Source organism: Pseudopodoces humilis, chromosome 7 (genome assembly GCF_049639895.1).
Source record: "Pseudopodoces humilis isolate 2021_Gansu_Grassland_sample_001 chromosome 7, ASM4963989v1, whole genome shotgun sequence".
Classification (NCBI taxonomy): domain Eukaryota; kingdom Metazoa; phylum Chordata; class Aves; order Passeriformes; family Paridae; genus Pseudopodoces; species Pseudopodoces humilis.
The window spans coordinates 14,574,256-14,597,628 of NC_142206.1; the positions used below are offsets into that span (position 1 = coordinate 14,574,256).

Consider the following 23,373-nt stretch of genomic DNA (forward strand, 5'->3'; position numbering starts at 1 on the left):
AATCTAAGAAAGACTGAGAAAGGGGATGAGCTGAATTCCCAGCTCAAGCACATTAATATTTTCCATTATTTCCTTATCTGGGAAAGAATAGTACCTTATTTAAGTTTATTTGTACAATAATTCATTTCAGGAGTTTTGCCAAGTATGGAATATACACGACAAGTGACCTTTGGCTTATAGACATGGAGAATGACTAGAAACTTGTTTCCTTTCAAGAAGCAGATAAATATCTGCATTTTCAATCTGAAGTAAAATTGATTTACCCATAGGTTTCTAATAATGAAATAATGTATGATACTTTTTTCTTTGAAAAAAAGGAAAATTCCACCACCAGTTTTTATTTAAAGCTGTTCTAGGGTAAATCCCCTTTACTCATCTTTGCTTTTCAAGGGTGTCTCCCACCAGTCACCCACAAAAAATGAAGCTGAGCTGCAGCTCATCTTCCCCATGAGGCTGGCTAAGATGTCAGTGGTATGTGGTCAGCTGGCTGACAGGGGCCTTGCTCTGTACAACTGAGGCAGTTTCTGTTTCAGTAATTTCTGAACAGAAGACCCTCTCATTTCACAGTCCCTTCACCCTACCCCTACAAGATGAAAACAAACTCATCCAGAAAAGGAAACATTCATTTTCCACTCTTAAGAGAGTAAACCCTCACTCTTTATTGACGACCAAGTTAGTTGAAATGATAAACACAACTCACTTTAGACACAAAATCTGAACACACACTTGCCATTATGTTACCTGTATGAGTCATCCGACATTGTTTTTTTTAAAAAAAAGCTCTAACTGGAATTACGATTTAAAAAAAAAAAAAAAAAAAAAAGCCCCAAACCTCAGTCAAAGTTAACCAAGTGTACAAAACTCCCACAGAAGTAAGAAAGAGACTTATGTGTACACAAAACACACCAAGTGAATAAGGTGGAACCATACGGAGGTAAGCCAGGCACATTCTCAGAAATCCAGGAATTCCTCCGAGGAAGGCAAGGGGAGCACCCAGCTACACCACACACTGCATGAACCCGATGTAGGCAACTGTGGCAGCCCCTGAGGCAGCAGCAGCTCATCTGGCAGGGAAGAGAACAGGCACCAACACCATCTGGTAGGTGCCTGGCTCCCATTCCAAGTCTTACTGTGAGAGCACGGAGTATTCCTGATGGTACAGATCCTTCTATTTCCAACGGCAGAATCTAAACACCAGAAGCTTTAAAGTTTTCTTTTTTAGAAATAGTTCTGCATTGGCTTTTCCACAATGCTTTGGATGAAAGCCTGACACTCATTGTCTCCCTGGAACTTCCCTTCCTCTAGAGAAATAACCAACCGTCCACACCCAAGTTTTTCTTGCAGACAAGATGAAATAGTCTGTAGACTGCATCTCTCAAGAGGCCAAACGTTGTACTCAGTCCTAGTTTGATGAAAAGCATTATGTTGCAGCAGTACAAGTGCTGCAAGACTACATAAAAAGATTCTTTATGGAGCAGTATTTTCACATAATTTTACAACAAAATTATCAATTTTAATTAAATTTAGTTCAAATTAATGCATTACTTTTTTATTTAAATGATATTTGTGAAAATCGAATATTGACCAAACACTGCAGCCTTCTGCTTAAAATGTGAGTCAGAAAGTGAAAAGGGTCAAAACTAGAAGCCTAAAAATAAACTTGTTCAAAGATGTATTAAATGCAGAAAGAGTGCTAGTACAAAGCATAGTTCTGTAAATGAGATATAAAATCCAAGTGATTTTATGAATTTTCATATTCAACCAGATATGTAAAAAGACTTCTTTCTTGACAACATCCATCAAAAAATACTTACATAAACCTTCAGTTTTTAAAAATATTACTAAAGTAAGTCCTCTAACTTTCCAAAATGTCAGAAGTAATTGTGGAATTACCAAAGTTGAGCTGGACTTCAAGAAAACCTTTTGACACTGTTTACCTCAATATTCTCCTGGAGAAATGGGTTGCTCTTGGCTTTGATCATGTGGACTGTTCACCAAGGGAAAAACTGGCTGGATGGCCAGGCCCAGAGAGTGGTGGGAAAAGGGAGTTCTATCCAGCTGGCAGCCGGTACCAGTGGTGCTCCCCAGGGCTCGGTGCTGGGGCCAGCCCCGATTAATCTCTCTATCAGTGATCTGGATGAGAGGACCGAGGGCACCCTCAGGCAGTTTGCAGACACACCAGGTTGGGTGGGAGTGTCGATCTGCTGGAGAGCAGGAAGGCTCTGCAGAGGGCTCTGCACAGGCCGGATCGATGGGCTGAGGCCGATGGTGTGAGGGTCAGCCAGGCCGGGTGCCGGGGCCTGTCCTTGGGTCACAACAACCCCAGGCAGTGCCACGGGCCGGGACAGAGGGGCTGGGAACCTGCTCGGCACAAAACGACCTGGGGGTGCTGGTGACAGCAGCTGGACATGAGCCAGCCGTGCCCAGGTGGCCAAGAAGGCCAAGGGCATCCTGGCCTGGATCAGCAATGGTGTGGCCAGAGGAGCAGGGCAGGGATCGTTCCCCTGAACTGGTGAGGCCACATCACGAATGCTGTGTCCAGTTCTGGGCCCCTCACTGCAAGGAGGACATTGAGGGGCTGGAGTGAGTCCAGAGAAGGGAAATGGGAGCTGGTGGAGGGTCTGGAGCACAAGTCCTGTGAGGAACAGCTGAGGGAGCTGGGGGTGTTCGGCCTGGAGAAAAGGAGGCTCAGGGGAGACCTCATTGCTCTCTACAACTGCCTGAAAGGAGGCTGTAGCCAGGTGGGTGTGGGTTTCTTTTCCCTAAGTAATAAGGGATAGGACAAGAAGAAATGGCCCCAGGTTGCTCCAGGAGACATTTTCATTGGATGTCAGGAAACATTTCTTCACCAAAAGAAAGCATTTTCCAGTACTAGAACAGGCTGCCCAGGGAAGTGGTGGAGTCACCATCCCTGGAGGCATTTAAAAGCCATGTAGATGTGGCACTTCGGGACATGGTTGAGTGGTGGATTTGGCAGTGCTGGGTTAATGGTTGGAGGGCTGGATCTTCAGGGTCTTTTGCAACTTAAATGACTCTGATTCTAATTCCACTGTCCTGAGGTTTGTTGGAGTATCACGACTGATGTCTATGGTCACAGTGCACCAACAGGTATGGGCAATTGGGAAATAATTGTGCTTGGAGTTTAACAGTGAGCTCATTTAACAAGTTTGTCTGTTAATCAGCATTTTTAACCATAAATCCACTACTTAAAAATATTTCCCTTCCATTTTAAGACTTGGCTTGGTTAATATATTTGAAATGGGCAAGGCCTGTCCATATAATTTAAGAAAGAGAAAAAACCAACGGGTACCAAAACAGATACTTCTACCGCAACAGTAAAAGTAAATGTCATTTACAGGAAAATTAAACAAGTACAGGCTTAGATACTTCCCAGGGATGGTTTTTCATGTTTGCAAACAAAGAAACAAAAAATTTTATACACCATAATTTAATACTTAAGGGCTCATATCCCTAAATACTTAAGTTATAGACTCAGAAAATAAATTCAGCAATTTTCCTCTTGAAAATCTGTAATCTTAATTTCAAGATAAATACTGGCTTGCTTTGATCTATGTTCTACAGTTCAAAAGACATCTCCAAAGGAATAACCACTTCCAGGTCAGATACCTGCCAGATGGAGACTGGCTCAGTATAACTGAACTTTTAGATAAGAGTTTGTTATTTTTAAGGGCCTGTGAAATTTAAGAGGCACTTGAATACACAGTCATTACAATATAAAATGTTCCCATAAAGAGTTGTCCCAAGTTGTTTTCTATGCTTGCTGAGACCACAAGAACCGGTCACACCTTTCCAACATGGACTGAATCAGTGCCCTGCAATTGAAGAAAAGAGGAAAAAAAAAAAAAAGGGTAAAACAGTAAAAAAACTAACAACAGAAAGAAGTTGTGGTTTGCTTTTTAAAGAAAATTTTGTAAAAAACATGGTTGCATTTCAGAAGTAACATCCTGACATCACCATTCACACATTTTGAAGGAACAGGAGAGATCAGAGTCTGCACAAGCCTTAGCAGGACAGATCTCTTTCAGAGAATCTCCTTCACATGTACCTTTAATGCATGATTTTCTGTTTCCTCTTTTTCAACTTTAAAATGCCTATATTGCAAAACACACTGTTCTTAAATAATAGGAAAGCTTTCAGATGAGTTCTAAAACCAAAGGTAAAAACATGAAGCACTTTATCTTCTTGTTAACTGAGAAGGAAGTTGAAAGTACTGAGGAGATCCAAAAAGAATAGTGTGGATCTTCTGCTGACACATCTCTTACCTCTGCCTTTTCTCAGCAATTCGCAGTATCTCACAGACACCAGTAAATCTCTCAGACAATTCTAGTGTTAAGCCACACTCCTGCAAGAGAGACAAGGCACGATTTGGGCCAATGGCCTTGGCCAGCAACAAAGCAACATTTTCCACAGTGATGCAGTCTGGGCAGCTCGGGCCTCCATTGCTGACAGCATTCCCATTCTGTGGGCTGTGGTGGTGGAAAGCCGTGCCGTGATTCTGTGCAAGATGCAGAACAAGCTTCCACTCTTCTATGGTCTCCGGAATGGAACCTAGATGTAAAATGAGTTCGTTACATCATTTGTAAGAGAAGGATTATCCTAAGACTACTATTTAAACTATATCTGTACTTATAAGGGAAACTAGCTATTCTGTTTTACTCTGAAGATTCTAGGAAACCAAGCATTATCAACAAGCAAATTGTGCACAGAAATGTACTGCCCTGACTGACTCAGTGTAAAGATTTACTGGTAAACACACATAGCTTCACAACAGTTCAGTATTCAAGGCTTTGGATTAAGTCAAAAGACAAAGTTTTGTTCATCACAGGGCTGAAGCAAATTTTCTTCTAAATTCTGCCTTGTGGTACAATGCTTTGCTCATCCTAACTTTGGGTTTGTACACATGTCATGGGGGAGTTTCGTGCTGTGCAGGAAGGCTTCCTATTCCTCTGTCAACAACACCAAGGTTAGCTTTTACTCCCAACTGACAAACAAATCAAGGTTCTTTAACTTTTAAGCATTTTCTAGTACAACTGATTTCGCAAAGCTCAGCATGAAGATAACATGAGTATAAACACCCATTTATGTGTTTCAAATATGCTGTACTACACACACTTCAAAAAATAAAAGTTCAACTCAGCTTTGGGCAAACCACTATGTAAGGGCAGTTCCTACATTACAGTAGTATGTTTACACAGCTTAAGAATCACTAACCATCTTCTCCATTCAACAGGCTCAAATCATCCAAATGAACAATACTAGTAAAGGCTTCTGTTCTTCTATCCAGCTCCAGACAGAGAAAAACATATCCAGGCCAAAATCTTGAATAAGAGAGTAACAGAGTAAAGGTTTCTAGGAATCAAATACTCAGTTCAAGCCAAAGTAAAGAACAATCACATGCTTATTTAAGTATCAGTAAAGACAAAAGCTCCTAAGTTTAATGAATGTCAGAAACAGAGTAGGGACATGAGGAATATCTCCCATTCAGTACATTAGATCTAACATTCAATATTCACCCTGAAAAAAGGAAAGGTTTTTTAAAAAAACCCTGTCCACACAGAGAGTAGATAGGTCATTTACATTTGTATCTTCTCAGGGTCAGAATACCCACTAACCAAGTATCAAGAATTACCAAGTTTTCTCCTTACCCATGTGATTTACAGATATCAGCCATTTTCTCTTTCATAACAAAATCAGCTGGCAGTTTAATCAAGAGCAGAATGAACTGGCTGTAGCCCCAAGTAAACAAATGTGATCGTGGCCTAGAAGATGAGAAATTCAGTAAATTTTAAAGTACTATTGATTTTCTTCAAAAATTATGGCAGATTTATGAAAAAAGAGGAAGAAAAATGAATGAAACACCATGTGCAGTCTCAGTAGAGCAGTCAATCTGGAAGGCATTGCAAGTAAAAGTTATTAAATCCTTTGGTTGTTTCTGCTGAACTCTGCAAAATGCTCCAAGGAGTCAGTGATCCAAACTTTTACACAAAATCTAACCCAAAACCAAATCTGTTAAGCCTTTCTGTTGCACACAGGACCTTGGGTGAAACCCACTTTACCTGGGATTGCCTTCCTCATCCACAGTGCTTGCCCTTTGTGGAGCATCATGAGAAACTGCCAAGCACAACCAATCCAACCGTACAGATTCTGGTTGCAGAAGAGACCTAAGGAGAAATGGCCTGGAAAACAAAGCAGACACTAAAATAAAATCTAGTTTTAAATATACGAGATATAGAGAAGCAGAGACTGCGTGTGGCCAAATTAATAAAAAAAGAAACAAGAATGTAAAATTAAATGCCAAAAAGCCTAAAATTATTTATGTCACTAGAAACTGAGGCAACCACAGAAAATCAATTTTGCAGATTGAGTTCCCCCAGATCTGGTTTCGGGTTTTTAAAATGCCACCTAACCTTGGTAGACTCAAGTGCAGACATAGGAACAAAAAAAGTCAATTCCATTAAAAATGTTATTTAGGAAATCCCTTTTAAAACTAGATATTAACCTAATAAAAACTCCAGTCTAAGGCCATCTACAACTAGCAGAATTACTTGGAACCTAATGTTTATGAACATTAGGACAGAGCAAGCAGACAGATACAGAAACACAAAAAAAGGTCCGCAAAAGCCAAATCAAGAAAAACCCTCCACACAGCTACATGATGAACAGAGCAGACAGATGAAAAGGATTCTACATTCCCCTCACCTTTTATCCTCTGGCTTTGATTTCACTAGAGTATCTAAATACGCTAAAAAGTGAGCTGGATCATTCCAGCAAAGCTGTTTAATATCAGAAGGCAAAATAGAGGGGTGGAACTTGATCAAGGGCCGAAGAGCTGTTTCGCCAAATTTTTCATAAAGCCTGGAGAAAGAGAGAGAATAAAGACTATTTTCAATACCAAACAGCAAAATAATTTTTTCAAGATCTGCAAGCTCAAGATAGTACTGAAAAGTGATCTCTCTAAGAGATTTCAGAAATCTTCATAACATGGTAAGTGAAGCAATTCCTGCCAGGAAGTTAAGAAAAAAGATTTGGGTACCAACCTTTGAGCATGTGCCAGCAACAGTGGGCTGTCATCCCATGGCCCCAGGTCATGCAGCAGCTTCAGTATTTTCAACATATCTTCATTTTCCATTGCTAAAGCCACTGGACTGTGACAAGTTAGTTCTGAAATAAATCAGTGCACAAGTTACAAGATTTGGGCAATTTTTTTCTTTAATATGTCCTGCCCCTCCTTTCATCCTCTGCTGAACAACAGCAAGCACTGCTTTCATGGGAAGTTCCACACCCACCTCCTGATGAAATGCAGGTATTCACCTCCAGGCACAAGTGCAGTCTAACTAAAGACAAACTGGGAATGCATACGCTACTTTCACTTCTAGGGCTCTCAGAATCCAAACAGTGAAGAGATTCCCAGAAACACCAAACGCCAACCCTCAAAGAAAGATTCTGTTGTTAAATTGCTCTGTACTGGAGCAGAATCAATGCTAAGGCTTTAATTCACTCTTAAAAGAAATACGTAAGGCAGAAGCTGAACGCAGAGAACAGTAAAGTTGTTTTCTAATATCATCATGAAGCTTTGGTTCAATAAAACTAAAGAGGCATCAAAAAGATCAGAAAGTTTCTGTGGAACAGGGAAGCGTGAAGTGATCACAAGCCATTCATATGGATGGAACCATCTACTCCATTCAGTTTTGTTTCATATGAACCACATCGCTTTACAAGCTGAATCTTCCAGTGCAAATGCTGAAGGCTCTCCCCTCCCTTCTGCCTTGTTTCTACCAACTTGTGATTCTAATTACAATGCTTTTGCTCTTAGAAGCTCATATGTTTGTTTGCAAACAGGCTGGGATCACTGCAGTGTTCAATCAACAAGGTCCATGCAAACTAACAAGTTCAAAGTTGCAAAGTGGGAGGAGAACAATCTCTCTCCAAGGAGCCAGCAGCTCTTTTTTTTAAGAAATCACAGGTTATTCTGAGTTGAAAAGGACCCAAAATGATCAAGTCAGCTCTTAAGTGAATGGTCCATACAGGCTTGAACCCACAATGCTGGGATTATTAGCACTACGCTCTAACCAGCTGGGCTAAGGTCTTCCTAAGAGAAGTATCTGGGGGGAAAACAATCTACCAAACAACCAGAACAAAAGCTCCCGCACACCAAGCATCTTCCCCCAGCCACACTACACTGGCAGAAGGAAAATCTGCCAACACAATTATGAGTGTCTTCAAGGCTTTTTCTTCTTTTTTCTCCCAAACAGTTTAAGAAGCAATACAACATTCATTATTTACCTTTCAATCCTGTAATATATGTTTCCCATACATTAGGGCTGGTGGCACACGTGGTTATAATACACTGCTTTACTCTCTTTAAGTCCAAAAGGACGAAGAAGCTTCGCATAAACCTACAAGCCAAAGTCGCTGAAGCTGCTGGTGGCAGACTTTCCCCAGAGCTCTCCTCAGCCTCATCACTCCCACAAGAAAAGACACGCAGCTCAAAGCACAGAGTTGTCAGCTCCATGAGATCTTTCAGAACATCGGGTTCGATGTCACACGGAGGAGACAGCTGAAAGCTGCAGCCCAGAGGCCCCATCACATCTGTACCATTTTCATACACGGTTTTGCTCGCACAGGTTTCAGCAGTATGTTCCTTTTCAATGCAATCTTCCAAAATAGCACTCTGTTCCTTGTCTGTTGCATCTCTGTCAGCTGGAGCCACCTGCAGGTTTTCCTCCAGGACTGCCCCCTGTTCTTCAGCATACACAGTCTTGCTTTTCTTAACAGACAAAGCAGAATGCTCCTTGCTGAATTTTTCTTCTAGACAGACGAGCCATTCCTGTAAGACCCTTCTCATACACTGAGGTTCTAACAAAACCAGGGGATCCTGGAGCTTGGCTCTGCAGCATAAAACCAGAAGTTTGCCAAGTTTAACAATTGAAAGATGCCACAAATGAAGTTTCAAATATGCTTTGTGTAACTATACTTCTACACTTGACTTGGAGTCAGTTGTTGGGTTGTGATCTTGAGTGCATCAAACAGAATTTAGGCTACTTCACACCATCTACATTTCATCTCAGCACATTTTGAGCTCCCTAGGATTTCTTTCAGAATAATTTTTTGTGATTTTGAATTTTTTAAACTATGCCTGTACTTAAGACAAAGGGATAATGTTAGAACAGCTTTTAGTGAGTTTTGCTTGGTTTTAAAAATGGGAATCAAATCATTCACCAATTGAGATAACATAGGTTATATCTTTCAGGTTATGTTAATAGACATTTAGAGCATCACTCTTACATGCATGCAAAATGAATGAAAAGAAAAATTTAAAAAACCCAATCAGTTTTTCTGCCAAAGCCCAACATATCCATACAGTAAAAAGTTTTTCTGCTTACATAGTTTCTGCTGTTGCAGCCTTGAGATGTCTCAGACGGTCCTCCTCAGGAAGTTGCCAATTCTGGGGTTCTGACCTAGAAAAGCACATTCATTTCAGTCTTATCTGAAGTATTAACTTTAATAATTTAAGTGAGAATTTCCTGAAAAATTTCCTCAACACTAATTCCTCTACTAAATACAAAGCTTTCACTTACAAAAAGGAACAGCTCAACAGAAATTATGGATAAATTTGGCATGAAGAAAACCAGATAACAGTATTTTTGTGGCTTTCTATAATTGCCTCTACTCCAGCTACAGTAGATTTTTTGCAGGTACTGAACAAAAAACAGTCCCATGCCACTGTATGGAAGTTAGTCCAAAATGGTAAATTAGCACTGGAATATGAAGCTACTTAACTCTGTGCTCATTGCCTCATCAGCTCTAAGAAAGGACTTGGGAGAACCACTGAAACCCCCATAGGAATGAAGGCAGCTAGAAAAAACTAATGCCCTCATTCTGCTGAAAAAGTTTTTTTTCCTTAGGTTGCTATCCTCAGGACATGCAGCAACTAGAACTGCTAAGAAAATGTGATTTTGCACTCACTCTTTTTCTCCCTGGGGACCTGTTACCAGATTAAGAGTTAGTTCCGGCAGCTGCTCATCATCCTTTGCTTCATGCTTCCCTCTAGATTCAGGACTTATATGAAGTGTGCCGATCTTTTCTGTGGTTTTGCGTACAAAGCTAGAAACACTAAGAATCACAAGTTGAAACATTTAAAATCAGAAGTTCAGAAGCAAACAAACCAAGCATCTTTTCATCCAAACTATAATTTCAGAGACTTTATAATCTGAAGAACTATTGAGAAAAGTATGAGAGCAGTGATGACCAACAGGAACAAAACTTACTAAGAACCTGCTCAAAATTCATGTCATTCCAGTCATGATGTTTTCATCACAGGATAGAAACCTGAAGTATTTAACACTCCTGCTGGAGAAGCAGGATCACATACCAACATTAGCCATAGATTTTGATGTGTATTTGTATGTAAATAAATGCAGATTGGCTACACTGCATTTTAAAGCTTTTAAACATAAAGCATCTTTAGGAGATTATGTCACTCTTGGTGGTAAGAAACCACTTTACAATGCTTCAAATTAATTCTTCAGATTACAAAGCTCACCAACAATGTCCTTATCATTCAGCAGTCCTTATTCCTTCAGGTGTTTTATTGAAGAGAAAGCTCAATGAACATAGCAGAACTCAATTATTTCCACCACTGCCACAAAGAGAATTATGTCAACAAGATTTGAAAAGAAAAATAAGCTTTCTGCTTTCTGCTCTAGAACTAAAAAAAAACCCCAACCCAGCTTCTGCTACTATAACAACATATAGCAAAAGTTGAAGATTGCTGCAGAAGGCAGAAAGCATTCCAATTTAGCAGAACAATTGGACTTGATTACAGGACATGATTTGTTGCAGGACATGATTTACATACTGAAGTGATCAAGGGAAGGCTGTGCAATTTTTCAGACCATTGCCAGGCCAGAGATTTTTTAGCTAAGTAATTAACATACAGCACTTTTATAAAAATATTACGTATTTAACACCATCCCCTTTGTATTTGTACACCCACCCCCTCACCCCGTTTTTTTTAAAAAGTTTTAAAATACCAATGTGATTTATACATAAAATGGACATAGATCAAATTGCAGCAGGTATAGGCTACCATTATTCCATAATTGTTTGGGGAATCAAATAGATTCACTGAAAAGTTCATGAGGGGATAGGGCAGACCACTTTGCAAGTGTGTTTTAGCAATATCTATCTGCTTTAAATATTTTAATGTTTGTCCCCAAGCAACATAAGAAGCCTTCCCCCTAAGATCCAGAAGGGCAAAATCCCAGAACAATATTCAGTACATTTTCCTTTGAATACAAACCACAACCAGTTTACTGGGTAACAGTAACCATTCCTAGATTTTTAACAGTTCCTAACTGTTTAAAACTGAGGTTGAAGTCATGGCTCCACTGAAGTTACCAGCAGCTCTTTGTATCTTCACTAGAGCCAAGATGAAGGTTTAAACTGCCTAGCAAACCTGACTGCATCTCTGGTGTTCCAGTTCAGGTATTAAATGTTTGCAGAGCACAGTATGAACTAAACCACACAATGCTACAAATCCAGGGGACAGAAGAGGGCAAGATGTAACGGATGAGAGAACCTGCTGCGTGTTTTACCTTTCTTTGACAGCTTGGAGAGAGACGAGAGGAGATGGGGAACGGAATGACAAAGGAATACTGAATGGGAGAAATGTCTCATTCCGGTCAGCCTCAACCACCACAGATGCATGAGATACATTCTCTGACAAATGGAATTGAAATAAAAAGTCATGAAACAGTGGCCTGGCAAAAAAATGGAACAGTGAAATGAACTGCAAATCACTAATTCATTAATGGATAACCTGCCCACCATATTTGCCTTTTGAATACTCAAGAATGTGTGGAGCCAGGTTTCAAGGACTGTTTTATTACTGACTTTGAACCTAGTACATCTGCGTTACTCATAGTCCTCTGGCTCTGTAGCAAGTATTGTGGCATACATCAGTTCACATAGCATAATTCCCAAAATCTAAATCACATGTGAACAGAGAGACACACAAGCCATGACTAGAGTATAAATCAACCTCTTATTTGAAAGGTAATAAGTAAGCCCACAGCTTTTGATAAGAATCACACGAAATACAGAATCACTGACTATTTCCTTTTCTCTCCTATATCGCTAACAGTATCTACAATGTGCTTTACTTAATAATTTCCTGGTACAAACACACACTGTATCTTTAAGTGATGTCAACAAGAAAAAAGGGATCATTTTAAGCCAGGATGACATTGCATTTTGCAACAATCAGCAGTAACCACAGTGTTGAGAGGAAAAGATGCTGCACTGTTAGAGAAAATCTATCATCAGAATCTCTCTTGACAGTGCCTAAAGGTCACAACTGACGTGCTCCAATTGCCTGTAAATAAGGCTGATTTTGTTCATTATGCAGACTAGAAATTTAAAAACTCATTACATCTTATGCCACTATGAGCAGGAAAACACTAAGTCCATTTTTTTCAAATACCAGATCAAGTACTCGTGCTTCAAGAAGCATCTAGAACTTCTCCACTTGGAAATAATCAGAAAATTTGTCATCTCTTGTGGAACACACAGAGCATTTCTATCTTCTGATATTCAAAAATTAAGTCACCTGAATTTTGATTTCTAATGCTGGAAATTATGCACTTCAGTTTCCTCACTTGTTTTTATGGTGATGTAGGTAAAGAGGCACATGTAAAGGTAAGTGCTACCAACAGCACCCAGCTTAGTCAGCAGGACAACTCTACTGACAGGCAGGGGAGTAAATACCAATTTCTGCACTCTCCCTCCCCACTGTGGTCTTCTCCAAAGCATCCAAATCCTCTCCATCCTCAACAGGCATCTACTCCCCACAGAAGTTCAAAAGTAGCTTTTTTATTGGAAAGCCTCACTACCATACCTAGAGCTAAGCCAGATCCTCATCGTCCAGGTTTCTACATCCCCTCCCAATCCCAACCAGAGCAGAGAACAAGACCCATTATCACCTCACTCTAGCTTTAGTACAGTGACAGACATTTGTCAGGAAATAAGAAAGCTCCCTGCATGGGCTAAATATTAGTTATTAATAATTCTAGCACCCCTACACTAATGTTTACACATGTAAGAGAAGATCCTCTGTACAAAGGAAACCCTGCAAGGAAGTTAAGAACTTATCAGAATTCTTCTGCTTTCCTTGAAGAAATATAAACCAGAATCCAGATTAAGAAATTCTTTTTTGAAGTAAATATTACAGAAGGATATTGGCAGCAAACAAATCTTGTTTGAAGTACAGTTGACACTGGCATAGACAGCTGAAGGAATCTCAGCATTAGTGTTGAATTACACATGGAGAGGGGGAAGCTGGAGTGAAGCCCATGCTTGGTAAGGCCCTCTGGACCTTTTGGTCTGTTTCTCTGGGTTTTGTTTGCTTTTAAGCCTGGATATCTGTGGAGCCAGCTTTTCCATCCAATGTTTCAGGAAGGATTTTGACTGGAAGGTGAGGTAACTGTTTCAATTGATCAAATTACATGTAATAATAATGAATAACTTGATAGTGGAAAGTAAGAACACAGCGCCAACCCAGCGGAATTTTTGTAGAATAAACAAACACATTCAACAAACATTTTCATTAAGAAACATTACCAAGCTCTTGCTCGTCTTCATGGTGTGTAGGAAATTCTTTAAGTCTCTCATCTTCTGAGAATGTTTGACTGTGGAGGGAACACGAGTCTTCATCTGACTGGCTGCCTCTTCGACTGATAACGCGGTAGATTCCAGAGTCTAAGACACTGAAGCTTTCCTGTCAGACCAGGGGGGAGTTAGTCATTGTGTGAGTTGTACTTCCTTGTTCACCTTTCTACAATGAACTCAAGCAACTGTACTCACACAAATAACCTCAAAGCATTTCATAATTCATTGCTTGGAAAACTCTTATTTAGCAGAGTACTTTAATCATATCCAGAATGGAAAAGGACACAGATGCCAGAAGTGTGCAGTTCAGTGACTTTAAAAAGATGTGTATGCCACAATTGCTTTTAGAATACCAGCCTGTGGAACACGTGGTGCACTTCAGTGAAAGGCAAAACCCACCTCAGCTTTAGTCCTGCAGCCAAGACTGTCATTTCACCCCTTTGTAGCTGCATACCCAAGAATTTGTATTCCTTCTGCTGGTCAGCCACACCCAGCTAGAACAATTACAGACCCTGCAAAGCTATTTAGTTTCAGGACACATTTTTTTGCTTACGGTCAGTCTACATGGTTTACTTTCGCAGTGGCTAATGAAGAAAAACTTGTCTGCTACATCAAGATGGTATTTACATTACTTGGCTTTTTACTTTCTTTTTAAACACAGTTAAAGTGAAAGTAGGAGCTGGTATTATATTAACTATGAAATATTTCCCCTTTCTTGTAAAGCAGCTGTATATTTATTAGAAATATGCTTTGATATTTTTTAGAGCTTTCTCCTTAAGCTTCTTAGAGTGCAACAATTTTTTAAATAGAGCTAAGATAGTTCTGAGCACTCAGACACTCATTTTCATAAAACTAGAGTTATAACCACAACTATCTTTACCAAAGCACACGCTGTAACATTAAACAGAGCTGTGGAAAAAGGCATCTTCATATCAATCTTTGTCCACATCTCAGCCATTAGCCCTAAAATAACATGGGAAAGAGGCAGAGGTCTGAGAGCTTACAGAATGCAAGTCGTGGTGTTTCATACCTCTTCACCCCACCTAGTTTTAGAATGCAGCATTATGAGCTGTAGTAGGCAGGGTAGAAATGACAGGCTCATCTTCCAAGTGAGCAACAAGGTGACTTGAAGCCATAAATATAAAACCTGTAGATAACATTTTTGGCACTACCAGTACACATACATGAGATGAAATACTGCTCCTTCTACTGCTGCAAGCAGAATCTAGAGGTTCCAACTTTGAAATCAGTTCTTCCAATTGCACAGTGAGATCTTGCTGGGTTGAAGCATCCAGCTGAGACTTCAGGTGCTCCAGCTTGTCTAGAGGCAAATTTTTTCTTGCCTAAAGGCACCCAGTGAAACAGAAACATTATTATTTCTAATGCACATGTGAAAACAAATAATACCATACATGCAGGATAATTTTAATCCTTAAAGTATAATGTTTATGTGACTTTAAAAGCTCCAACAAAATGAATCTCAGTAACCATGAAACTTAACGGAAGCAGGGACAGGAAAGACAGTGAACTTGTACGACACGTTTACAAAGAGGTATTTACTTACTCTGCAAGAAACAATTGAATTTTGGAAGAGACAAGAGACCCTGGCAGCGAGGGTCCAGAACCCTCTTCTCATTAGACGCTCAATGCAGCGATCAACCAGCAGAAGGGAGAGGTGCACAACTTTCCCATTTGTATGCAGACAGAACAACTCACTCTTGTGAACTGCAATATCCTGAATATCTGCAAAACCACACACAGAGCAATACCTGAAGGACTGAAGTCATTAATCAACATTCCTTTCTGTCCCTGAAAAAAGGTGAAAGCATATTCCCACCTGACTGCAAAGCATGAGGGGCATGGGGAAAACAAACACTTGTTTTTGTGCTGACCTAGCATCTAATCACTATAAAACACAGTGTCAGAACTTTCCAGAGCTGCATTTCTAGAAGATATTCAAAAAATACACTAAATTACCAAAAAGTTTCCTTTTTGTCTGAGATGAAAAATTAAAGCTTGATAAAGATGACAAATACATAATAGTTAGCTTTGAAACAGAGGGATAATACCCACTGGTAGAAAAACAACTTTGGCTTTCCAGAGGTTTTCAAATGCAATACTTACGCTGTATGCAAACACTCCACAACAAAGATACTGCAAACTTAACACCAAAATGGGGAGAAGGGGAAAGACTGATAATAACTATTGTAGGACTCCGCTTATAACCATACACACAACTGTTTATGACGGTTTACTCATCTGCCAAACAAATATATTCTCTGTATGGAATTTAGACAGATTTTAGGAAAAAAAAACCCAGGTTTTAAACTTTCAGCAGCCAGATTATCCTTCACACCTGACAATGAGCCTGAGTAAAGAGGAAAAGATACTACAGGTTAATCAACTGGACCGTAACCACTGTATTTTATGAGTCACTCTACACCACGTTTTCTTTCTCAAGAAGCATGTTTTCAGACCTATGGAAGGAGGGGTTGCCTGGAGGAGGCAGGGAGATGGTTAATATTCAAGGATACACCGGACAGGTAAGTTTTTTATAAATATTCTGCAATCCAGGTGCAGAAATTGAGCTTGAAAAGCTTCCATGCTATGCAAGGGCTTCAGGAATGACCAGCGTAACAATATTATAAAGCAAAGCTTAATAAACTTTAGTCTACCTTTAACTTCACTCCAGAGTAAGACTTGAACGCTTTGGGGAAGAAAAACATAAACACCTCTTTCTGTCCAGGTCAGCACACAGTGCTCACTGCAATCAAAAGAAATGTTAATGGATCAACAGTCAATTGTGGTCAAATAGGTAAAATTTTAAAAAAATGTAAAATATGCAAGGATAACATTGGCTTAAGTACAGCAAGTGAGAGGCGAGACAGCTTTAGCATGACACCTGGGAAATTCTTACAAAAAGCCTGAAGCTAGTAAAATAAGTTAGGAGAATGTATAATTTTTAAGCCATCTTCATCAACAGGAAGCTATGCTGTCAAATACTCACGTCAAATACAGCAGCTTGGGGAAAGATAAAGATTGTGGAGAGCAGCTGGAACCAGTATAATGAGGATCCTGCCTGCAAAATAAAATTATCAAGTACAAGCATAACTACAACAACATTACTTTCTAAAATTCTTAATCCTGCAAACACATAAATACAGTCTAATGACAGCAGCATTCATTGTGCTCACAAAGACACAGCTCCAGAATCAAGGTTTTGGCACTTCTCATAATTACTGGCTACACCTCTTAGAGGAAACTGTACTAAGATGACAATTAGGATTAAGATTTGACTGAAGCAGAAGTTTAGTTAGTCTTTTCAGTCTTAAGGATGTCCCAAACAAGTTTATCACTGATAACACTCATGTTTCTACCTGAGAGTAACAACAGGAAGAGGTGGTGATGAGAGCAGCTGCTTGAACTGATGTGTGCTTTGCACTTCCCCATCGAAGTTCACCTCCCACATCCTTGAGCCAGGTCGAGCACAGTATATTAATGGCTGCTGATTCCCACTGTTTTTTCCAGCAGGGAAGAAACATGCTCCAAATTCTCCATCTCTCTCTTTATTACCAATCTTCCAGAATTTTTCTCTAGAGGGGAAAAAATATACTTAAGTGAGGCAGCATTAATAAAAACCCTAATTAATTTAATGTTTTTCTTGAACAATAAAAAAAAAACTTAATCCCACTGCTGAATTGGTTTTGGTGCTTAAGAAAAAAAGAAGTGTAGTGAATATTACAAAGCCTGCCTATAATTTATACAAGGCAGGGCACAGAAATATTCATTAGTTGAAATGAATGCTCAGATCAAAGAGGTTTTTTTCAGCAAAACCAGTTGTTCAACCTAGTGATGAGAAGGTGGGAACATTCCCAGAAATAATTTCCAATCATATGAAAAATAAGACAGTGATTAAGAATAGTCAGCATGAATTTATGGAAGGGAAATCAAGTTAACAGCCCTCTACAACAGAATGACTGGCTGGGTAGTTAAGGGGAGAACAGCAAATGTTTTTTACCTTGATTTCAGTAAAACTTCTGACACTACCCCTCCCAATAACTTTAGAAACAGACTGAGGGAGCAAGGGCTAGGTAAAGAGACACTGATGTAATTTCAGAAACTGTGTGTGATTCTGAAGTCCAGTATTTCAGAAAGAAAATAGAACTTGCCTCTCAGTATCGCATAAATAAGTGCGGGTAAGTGAAGATATGAGCAGTCTTCCATCCAAATAATCAAGCTGAACCACCCGAGAATCTACAGTGGTTATAATCTGGACAGGAAACATCACAAAAGTAGCAGCTGCCTACAGTTAAAAAAGAAAAAAAGAAAAAAATACCGGTCTTCAGTTCAAAGTAAAGACTGTTTCATTATGTTAAAATTACAAAATTCAGAAAAGACTCATGTATGATATGAATACACAATGTAAGACAGCAGTTCCTTTCTTTGTCTATACAAAGCAATGCTTCAATGCTCAGAAGCACAGGAGTCCAAATCCTCCTTTTCCCACAACCACTATTGAAGATTTAAGAAAAAAAAAAAAGTCCCGATATTTCTTTATAAAGGTTTTTCTTTCCTGTAACATTAAGAAAGGGTTTTATTCCTGCCATTCTAAGCTTTGTGGTTTTTTTTCCAATTCTCCCCACATGTACGCTGAGCTAGCAGTTCTCTGGAAACAGACTAGAGGGATTAATTGATAGAAAAAACAACTTCTGTTGGAATTAGGTTGTTCAGAAACTCACCTTCTATGTTACCCTGCCACAAATTATCCACATACTATTACTGTACCTATATATAATCTCAGTTTGCATGGGTGGATGAACAGTCTCAGATAGACTTATGGGTAAGAAAACTGTTGGAAACTGAATTTGAACTTGCTGTCAGATGGTCCCCTATTTTTGCCAGCTTAGAGATGTTTTCCTTTCTTAGAAATATGATAAAGTGCGTTATCTGAGAAATCCAACAGTCCTGTTCCTTCAACAGCTGTGAACAGACACAGATTCCACGGGCCTTGCCCTTTTCTCCTCCCCCTCTTCCCACAGCTGACTTCCCCTCCCCCGCTTTCTTTAAATGTAACAATGGTCTTGTTACTTATAAGTCAATTTTCCATCTAAATCTTTCATGATTGTTAGAAAGTACCTGGAAGAACACAACTAGTTCCAGGTTCTGTTCCTTTTTACCAACTAAAAAGAAAGGACTTGGTAGCAGTAAAAGCTAAAGAACACTCAAGGGCTAGAAATCAGGCTGCTATCACTAACAGGTGTGTCCTTTGCACAAAATAGAAAGGATGACTACCTACCATTTATCTAATCCAGATGTTTAAGAATGAGAGCATCCAGACAAAGCCAAGCAAAATCAGAGTCTGTGACTGTTCTTTCTCTGACCAACAGCTGATTTGAGGACTAAAACAACTGAACCTGTAGCTGGAGCCTAAGGAATTCAATAGGCTCAGAAACACCAAGACCCTTAACTTTTATACTTGTAAATTCCAAGAAGCAGGAGACTGACCAGTTTTTAATTCTGAACATTTGAAAGCATTTTCAAGTTGCATTACTAAAATAGATTGAATAAGGATGTGGGGAGCTCATGGGTCAGGATTTCTATGGTTGTCTCAAGAGACAGCCATATTGGGTTCTTCATTCCAATAGTTAAAGCTACCAGAACTCAATCAGCTGCCAAGTCCTGTTCTGTTCTACATTGCTAAAATAAACAAAGTGATTCCACGCATCACCCCCTGTGAATTAAGCTCAATCAAAGTATGCAACATTTTACCTTCCCTTGTTTTGATGTGTTAATCTTGATGGCTGATACTTTTCCCACATGATCTCCTACGAAAACTCGAAGGGCAGCTGTATCCCAGCACAGAGCTGTGACTTTTCTGCCCTTATGCTCAGAGGAAACATAAATCCGTTCTGGCTTCCCACGACGTTCCTGATTCAGCTCCCAAACTACTACAAGGCCCTGGCTACAACAAGTTAAAAAGAGAATACAGGTTGAAAGTAAGTCTTCTCATGTTTTAGCAGTTAATAAAGATGCATTTTCCCAAAGAAAGAGAAAACCCAACCCTCAGAGCTGGTTCTGTTTGAGGCTGCATGCTTCCAAGAAGCGTCACACTTAATTCTGGAGAAGTGTCCTTCTTCGCGCTACAATGTATAAGCAGCTCTGTAAGGCTACTCTTACATTTATTACACTTGCCAGTGAGGACATGGTAGAACATTTAAACGGATTTTAATAAATATAAGTGGAATAAATAATTAATAAGTAAAAAATTAATAAATGTAAGTGGAATTAACTATCAATCTCACTCACCACATTAATAAAAATGCTTCTTTTCATGCTGAAAGACATTTATCATCATAATTTCACATGCATGAGCTCTGCCATAGATGCTGTGTTACAGAAATAATACCTAATCTAGAACAACTATTCCAGACAAAAAAAGTTAAGCAAACTCTCTGTGCAGAGAATTACCCTGTAGTGGCCTCTACCAGTTAACCTGGTAAGCTAACTCTGAGTTCTCAGTAGCTGTCCAAGTCCGAAACTTGAAGCTTCTTAAAAATATTAATCCAGTGTTCAGGTTTGTGAGCAGATCACTCACCTGGTGGCAGCAGCAACGTAGTCCTCATCATGCAAACAACAGGCCACCTGGGAAATGGCACCTTCCTGAAAGCAAGCATGGGAGTAAGAGCAGGTGAAAGTTGTTCCTGTACGACCTCTCCCCACTATGCAGCTTTCATCATATAAACCAGATTCATGTCAAAAGATTCTACCACTGCTGTAATGTGGTTGGTTTTTACTGTTTGTTTGGGTTTTGTTTTCAAACACTGAGTTTACTCCAAGGTGCACTTGTCAATGACACAACAATATCAAGAGCAAGGACTGCAATGTGTTCTCCTATTTGGAAAGCACAGAAATCACTCTTCTGTCCTCACACCTTTGGAATTTGTTTTGGCAAAATTAAGTGAGGTGCTCCTAGCCAAAAACTGGCAACATTCATGCTACACTGGAAGCAGCAGTAGCTCCTAGGAAATAGCACCTGGCTGTACAATTAACAATCCCTGTTTCATGATCTCTTCCAGCAACAGCAAGTCAGGCTATCTTTTCTTCACTTATCCAGGTATGTCACAGTTTGGACATTCAAACACTGGGAGTTATCTACTCATGAGTTCCCCTGGTTTCATAGTCAAAATTTTCTTCTAATCCTTAAATATTCACGTGACTTTGTTGCTGCTGTTAAAAAGCAAGAATTTGAAAAACAAAGGTCTGACACTCTGAAGTAATATTTTTCACACCCCATGAAATCTAATATACCACACACTCTGGGGATACCCTCCAGAACTGCAACCTATTTTAAACACAGCAGTCCAAAACTACACCTTCTTTGGACAATCCAGTAAGCTGAAGATGCCTATCGACTCTTAAAATACATTAACATGAAATAATATTTATTTCCCAGCCCTGTATCTGGAAATTTTTATTTAAAATTTTTATCCTTACCTTGTGAGTGAGAAAGAGTCTTTGCTTCCAACCATCCTTCTGGATAAGATTCAGTCCTCCTCCTGAGCTGCCTAGAGCCAGCCATCTCTTTGACACATCTATACACGTGCACTAAAGGAATAAAAATCATAATGCATAATCTAGTAAGCTCTGATCACAGCATCTTTTTCTTGAATTATTATGGTGTATTTTCTTAAAGGCTTCATTGTTTGCTAGCTGTGTGTACCACTCCTGAACCACTGGCAGTGAAAATTATTAAACAGCACTTTGTAAACAGTGTAGGCTGTGTTAAGTTCCCACAGATGCATTAAGGAAACACACAGAGAATAACAGGGTCCTTTATCTTCGCTCTTTCCTCCCAAAGTACTCCCCCCATTAAGTTAGCATAGATACACCCCCAAAAGAATCAGGTTAATCCTATGTCTTAATCAAATAATTAGCCAAATGGGGTCATTACTTGAATTTAAAAAAAAAATTAAAAAATTTTATAAAGCCATACGCCACAAACTCACCTTAAGACGACTGGAATCCAGCCTGAGTGCAGAAAGCAATGGATCCAAACACTCCAACTCAGCCAAGACATGGTTGTAAGAGTCTGGAATTGCTGGCACAGAGGCCATGGATGCACACAACTAGTGCTGCTCACTCATGGGTACGTTACAGCTTCACCTTTTAGCTGTATCTGCCAAAAATAAAGTTCTTGATTAGTTCCCTTTTTAGTATTAGAGCTGGTGTGCTTAAAGAAACACCAAGTGTTTTCCTACTCAAAAAATATCATATATCAGTTTGCCAAAAAGAGGCCCAAGGGCTAGGAAATAAGACTCCTGCTTCATTTATGAGAAGGTTTTGCTCAAGTTCATTTCTGAAAACTTAAACTACCAGATAACCTATTTGGAAATATTTAAACTGTAGTTATACTTACACCCAGCTATGAAACAAATTAACACGTACCTACGGAAAATGCCTTGTTTTATGGAAAAATGCACTCTCCCACACAATATGCACCCTTGATTTAAAACTAACTTTCTCAAGTAAATAATTTAGCATTAGTATTGTATATCTACATAATATTCTCCCCCCAAACTAAATTTAAGGAGTATTGTTCTCAAGTTGTACCAAATTTAGAATTAGCTGCATTTGTGCATTTTGCTAACTATAAGCTATCCTCTCCACCGTATGTCTTCTCCCACATTCAAGAGACAACACAGAGTGAAAACCAAGAATTAAATAACCACTGAAATTACAACCTCATATTGTTGCAGCACATACTTTAAAATAATTTCTTGTTAAGTTTAAAGTTTAAACCTGTACACTGCTGAACAAAACCACAAACCTGTTACACTACAGAGTCAAGGCGTGGAATTTCTAACTAACCTTTAGTATGCGATCCCATAGATTAAGGAACTCCCTCCCAGAAAAGCCGTGAAAGGGGAAATTTACATTTCCTCAAAAGAAAAGCGAGCGCTCACTCTCACCAGGCACTAGGAAAAGGGAAGAGGCACATTTAGCCAACGAAACTAAAAGTTATTTCTTCAAAATTCTCAAAGCGTCTTAAAAACCATAAGGGCCACTTCTGCCCTACCCGCTCTCTGCCACATCCCGCCTGCGTGGCCCAGAGCTGCCGGCTGGGGCTGAACCGCTGTCTCCCGTCCCCGGAGTAAGGCCAAGGATCGTAAAGAACAGAAAAACCACCCCAAACCCCTTTAGAAACGGCGGGCAGGGGACGAGAGCCGAACCTCGACGAGGCACAGCTCGGGGAAGCTGGAGGGCCAGGCAACACCGTTCGTTCCTTTTCCCTCCCGCTGCTGGCCACTCCCCGCGCGGTGCCGGTGCCTCCCCACGCTCCCCGCTCTCCCGGTACTGCTCACCTCACCACTTTCGGAGGCCGCCGCCGCCGCCTCCAAACAGCGCAGTCACGAGACCCGCGGGAGGGCGGGGCGGGGGCGGGGGCGCGCTCCCGCTCCGCGCCGCATCACGCACCGCCCGCGCGGGAGGAGGGGGAGGAGGAGGAAGCGGCGTCACGCGCGCACCCGCCCGCCGGCCACGTGACGCCGTGACGCGAGCGGCGCCCCCTCCCTCCGGGCGCGCGGGCCGGGGCCGAGGGGAGGCCCCTCCCCCGCAGCGAGGCGGCGCCGCCGACCCGGGAGCGGAGCAGGACAGGCCGCCGGAGCCCATGGCGGGGGACGAGCG

General features: G+C 40.3%; 1 protein-coding gene across 6 annotated transcripts; it reads right to left on the reverse strand.

The window, feature by feature from the left end:
* Positions 1-635: 635 nt before the first annotated feature.
* Positions 636-23,167, reverse strand: HPS5 (HPS5 biogenesis of lysosomal organelles complex 2 subunit 2). Of its 6 annotated transcripts, none has more exons than XM_014252070.2 (24): positions 23,052-23,167; positions 22,558-22,664; positions 21,696-21,865; positions 21,184-21,294; positions 20,285-20,349; positions 19,459-19,651; positions 17,859-17,992; positions 17,067-17,282; positions 16,697-16,768; positions 16,365-16,453; positions 15,254-15,432; positions 14,874-15,032; positions 13,642-13,798; positions 11,619-11,742; positions 9,988-10,134; positions 9,405-9,479; positions 8,305-8,909; positions 7,059-7,182; positions 6,721-6,876; positions 6,078-6,197; positions 5,667-5,780; positions 5,233-5,339; positions 4,284-4,569; positions 636-3,833 (listed from the first exon to the last, which is right to left on the reverse strand). In XM_014252070.2, exons 3-24 carry the CDS (start codon positions 21,801-21,803, stop codon positions 3,773-3,775), a joined length of 3,402 nt encoding a protein of 1,133 aa, XP_014107545.1. In that variant the 5' UTR covers positions 21,804-21,865; positions 22,558-22,664; positions 23,052-23,167; the 3' UTR covers positions 636-3,772. The 6 variants fall into 6 exon arrangements, with proteins under 6 accessions (XP_014107545.1, XP_014107546.1, XP_087913301.1 ...); XM_014252071.2 differs by lacking the exon at positions 23,052-23,167 and adding an exon at positions 22,766-23,017; XM_088057175.1 differs by lacking the exon at positions 23,052-23,167 and adding an exon at positions 22,920-22,938.
* Between the last annotated feature and the right edge of the window lie 206 nt (positions 23,168-23,373).

What these genes read in the sequence shown, in the direction of transcription:
- HPS5 (XM_005522314.3), bottom strand. Translation starts at nt 21,803, where the DNA reads ATGGCCTCTGTGCCAGCAATTCCAGACTCTTACAACCATGTCTTGGCT. An exon ending in TCAAAGCCAGAGGATAAAAG is followed by an intron (nt 6,198 to 6,720) that starts GTGAGGGGAATG and finishes TTTGTTTTCCAG; the next exon opens with GCCATTTCTCCTTAGGTCTC. An exon ending in CCTGTTGAATGGAGAAGATG is followed by an intron (nt 4,570 to 5,232) that starts GTTAGTGATTCT and finishes TTTTACATCTAG; the next exon opens with GTTCCATTCCGGAGACCATA.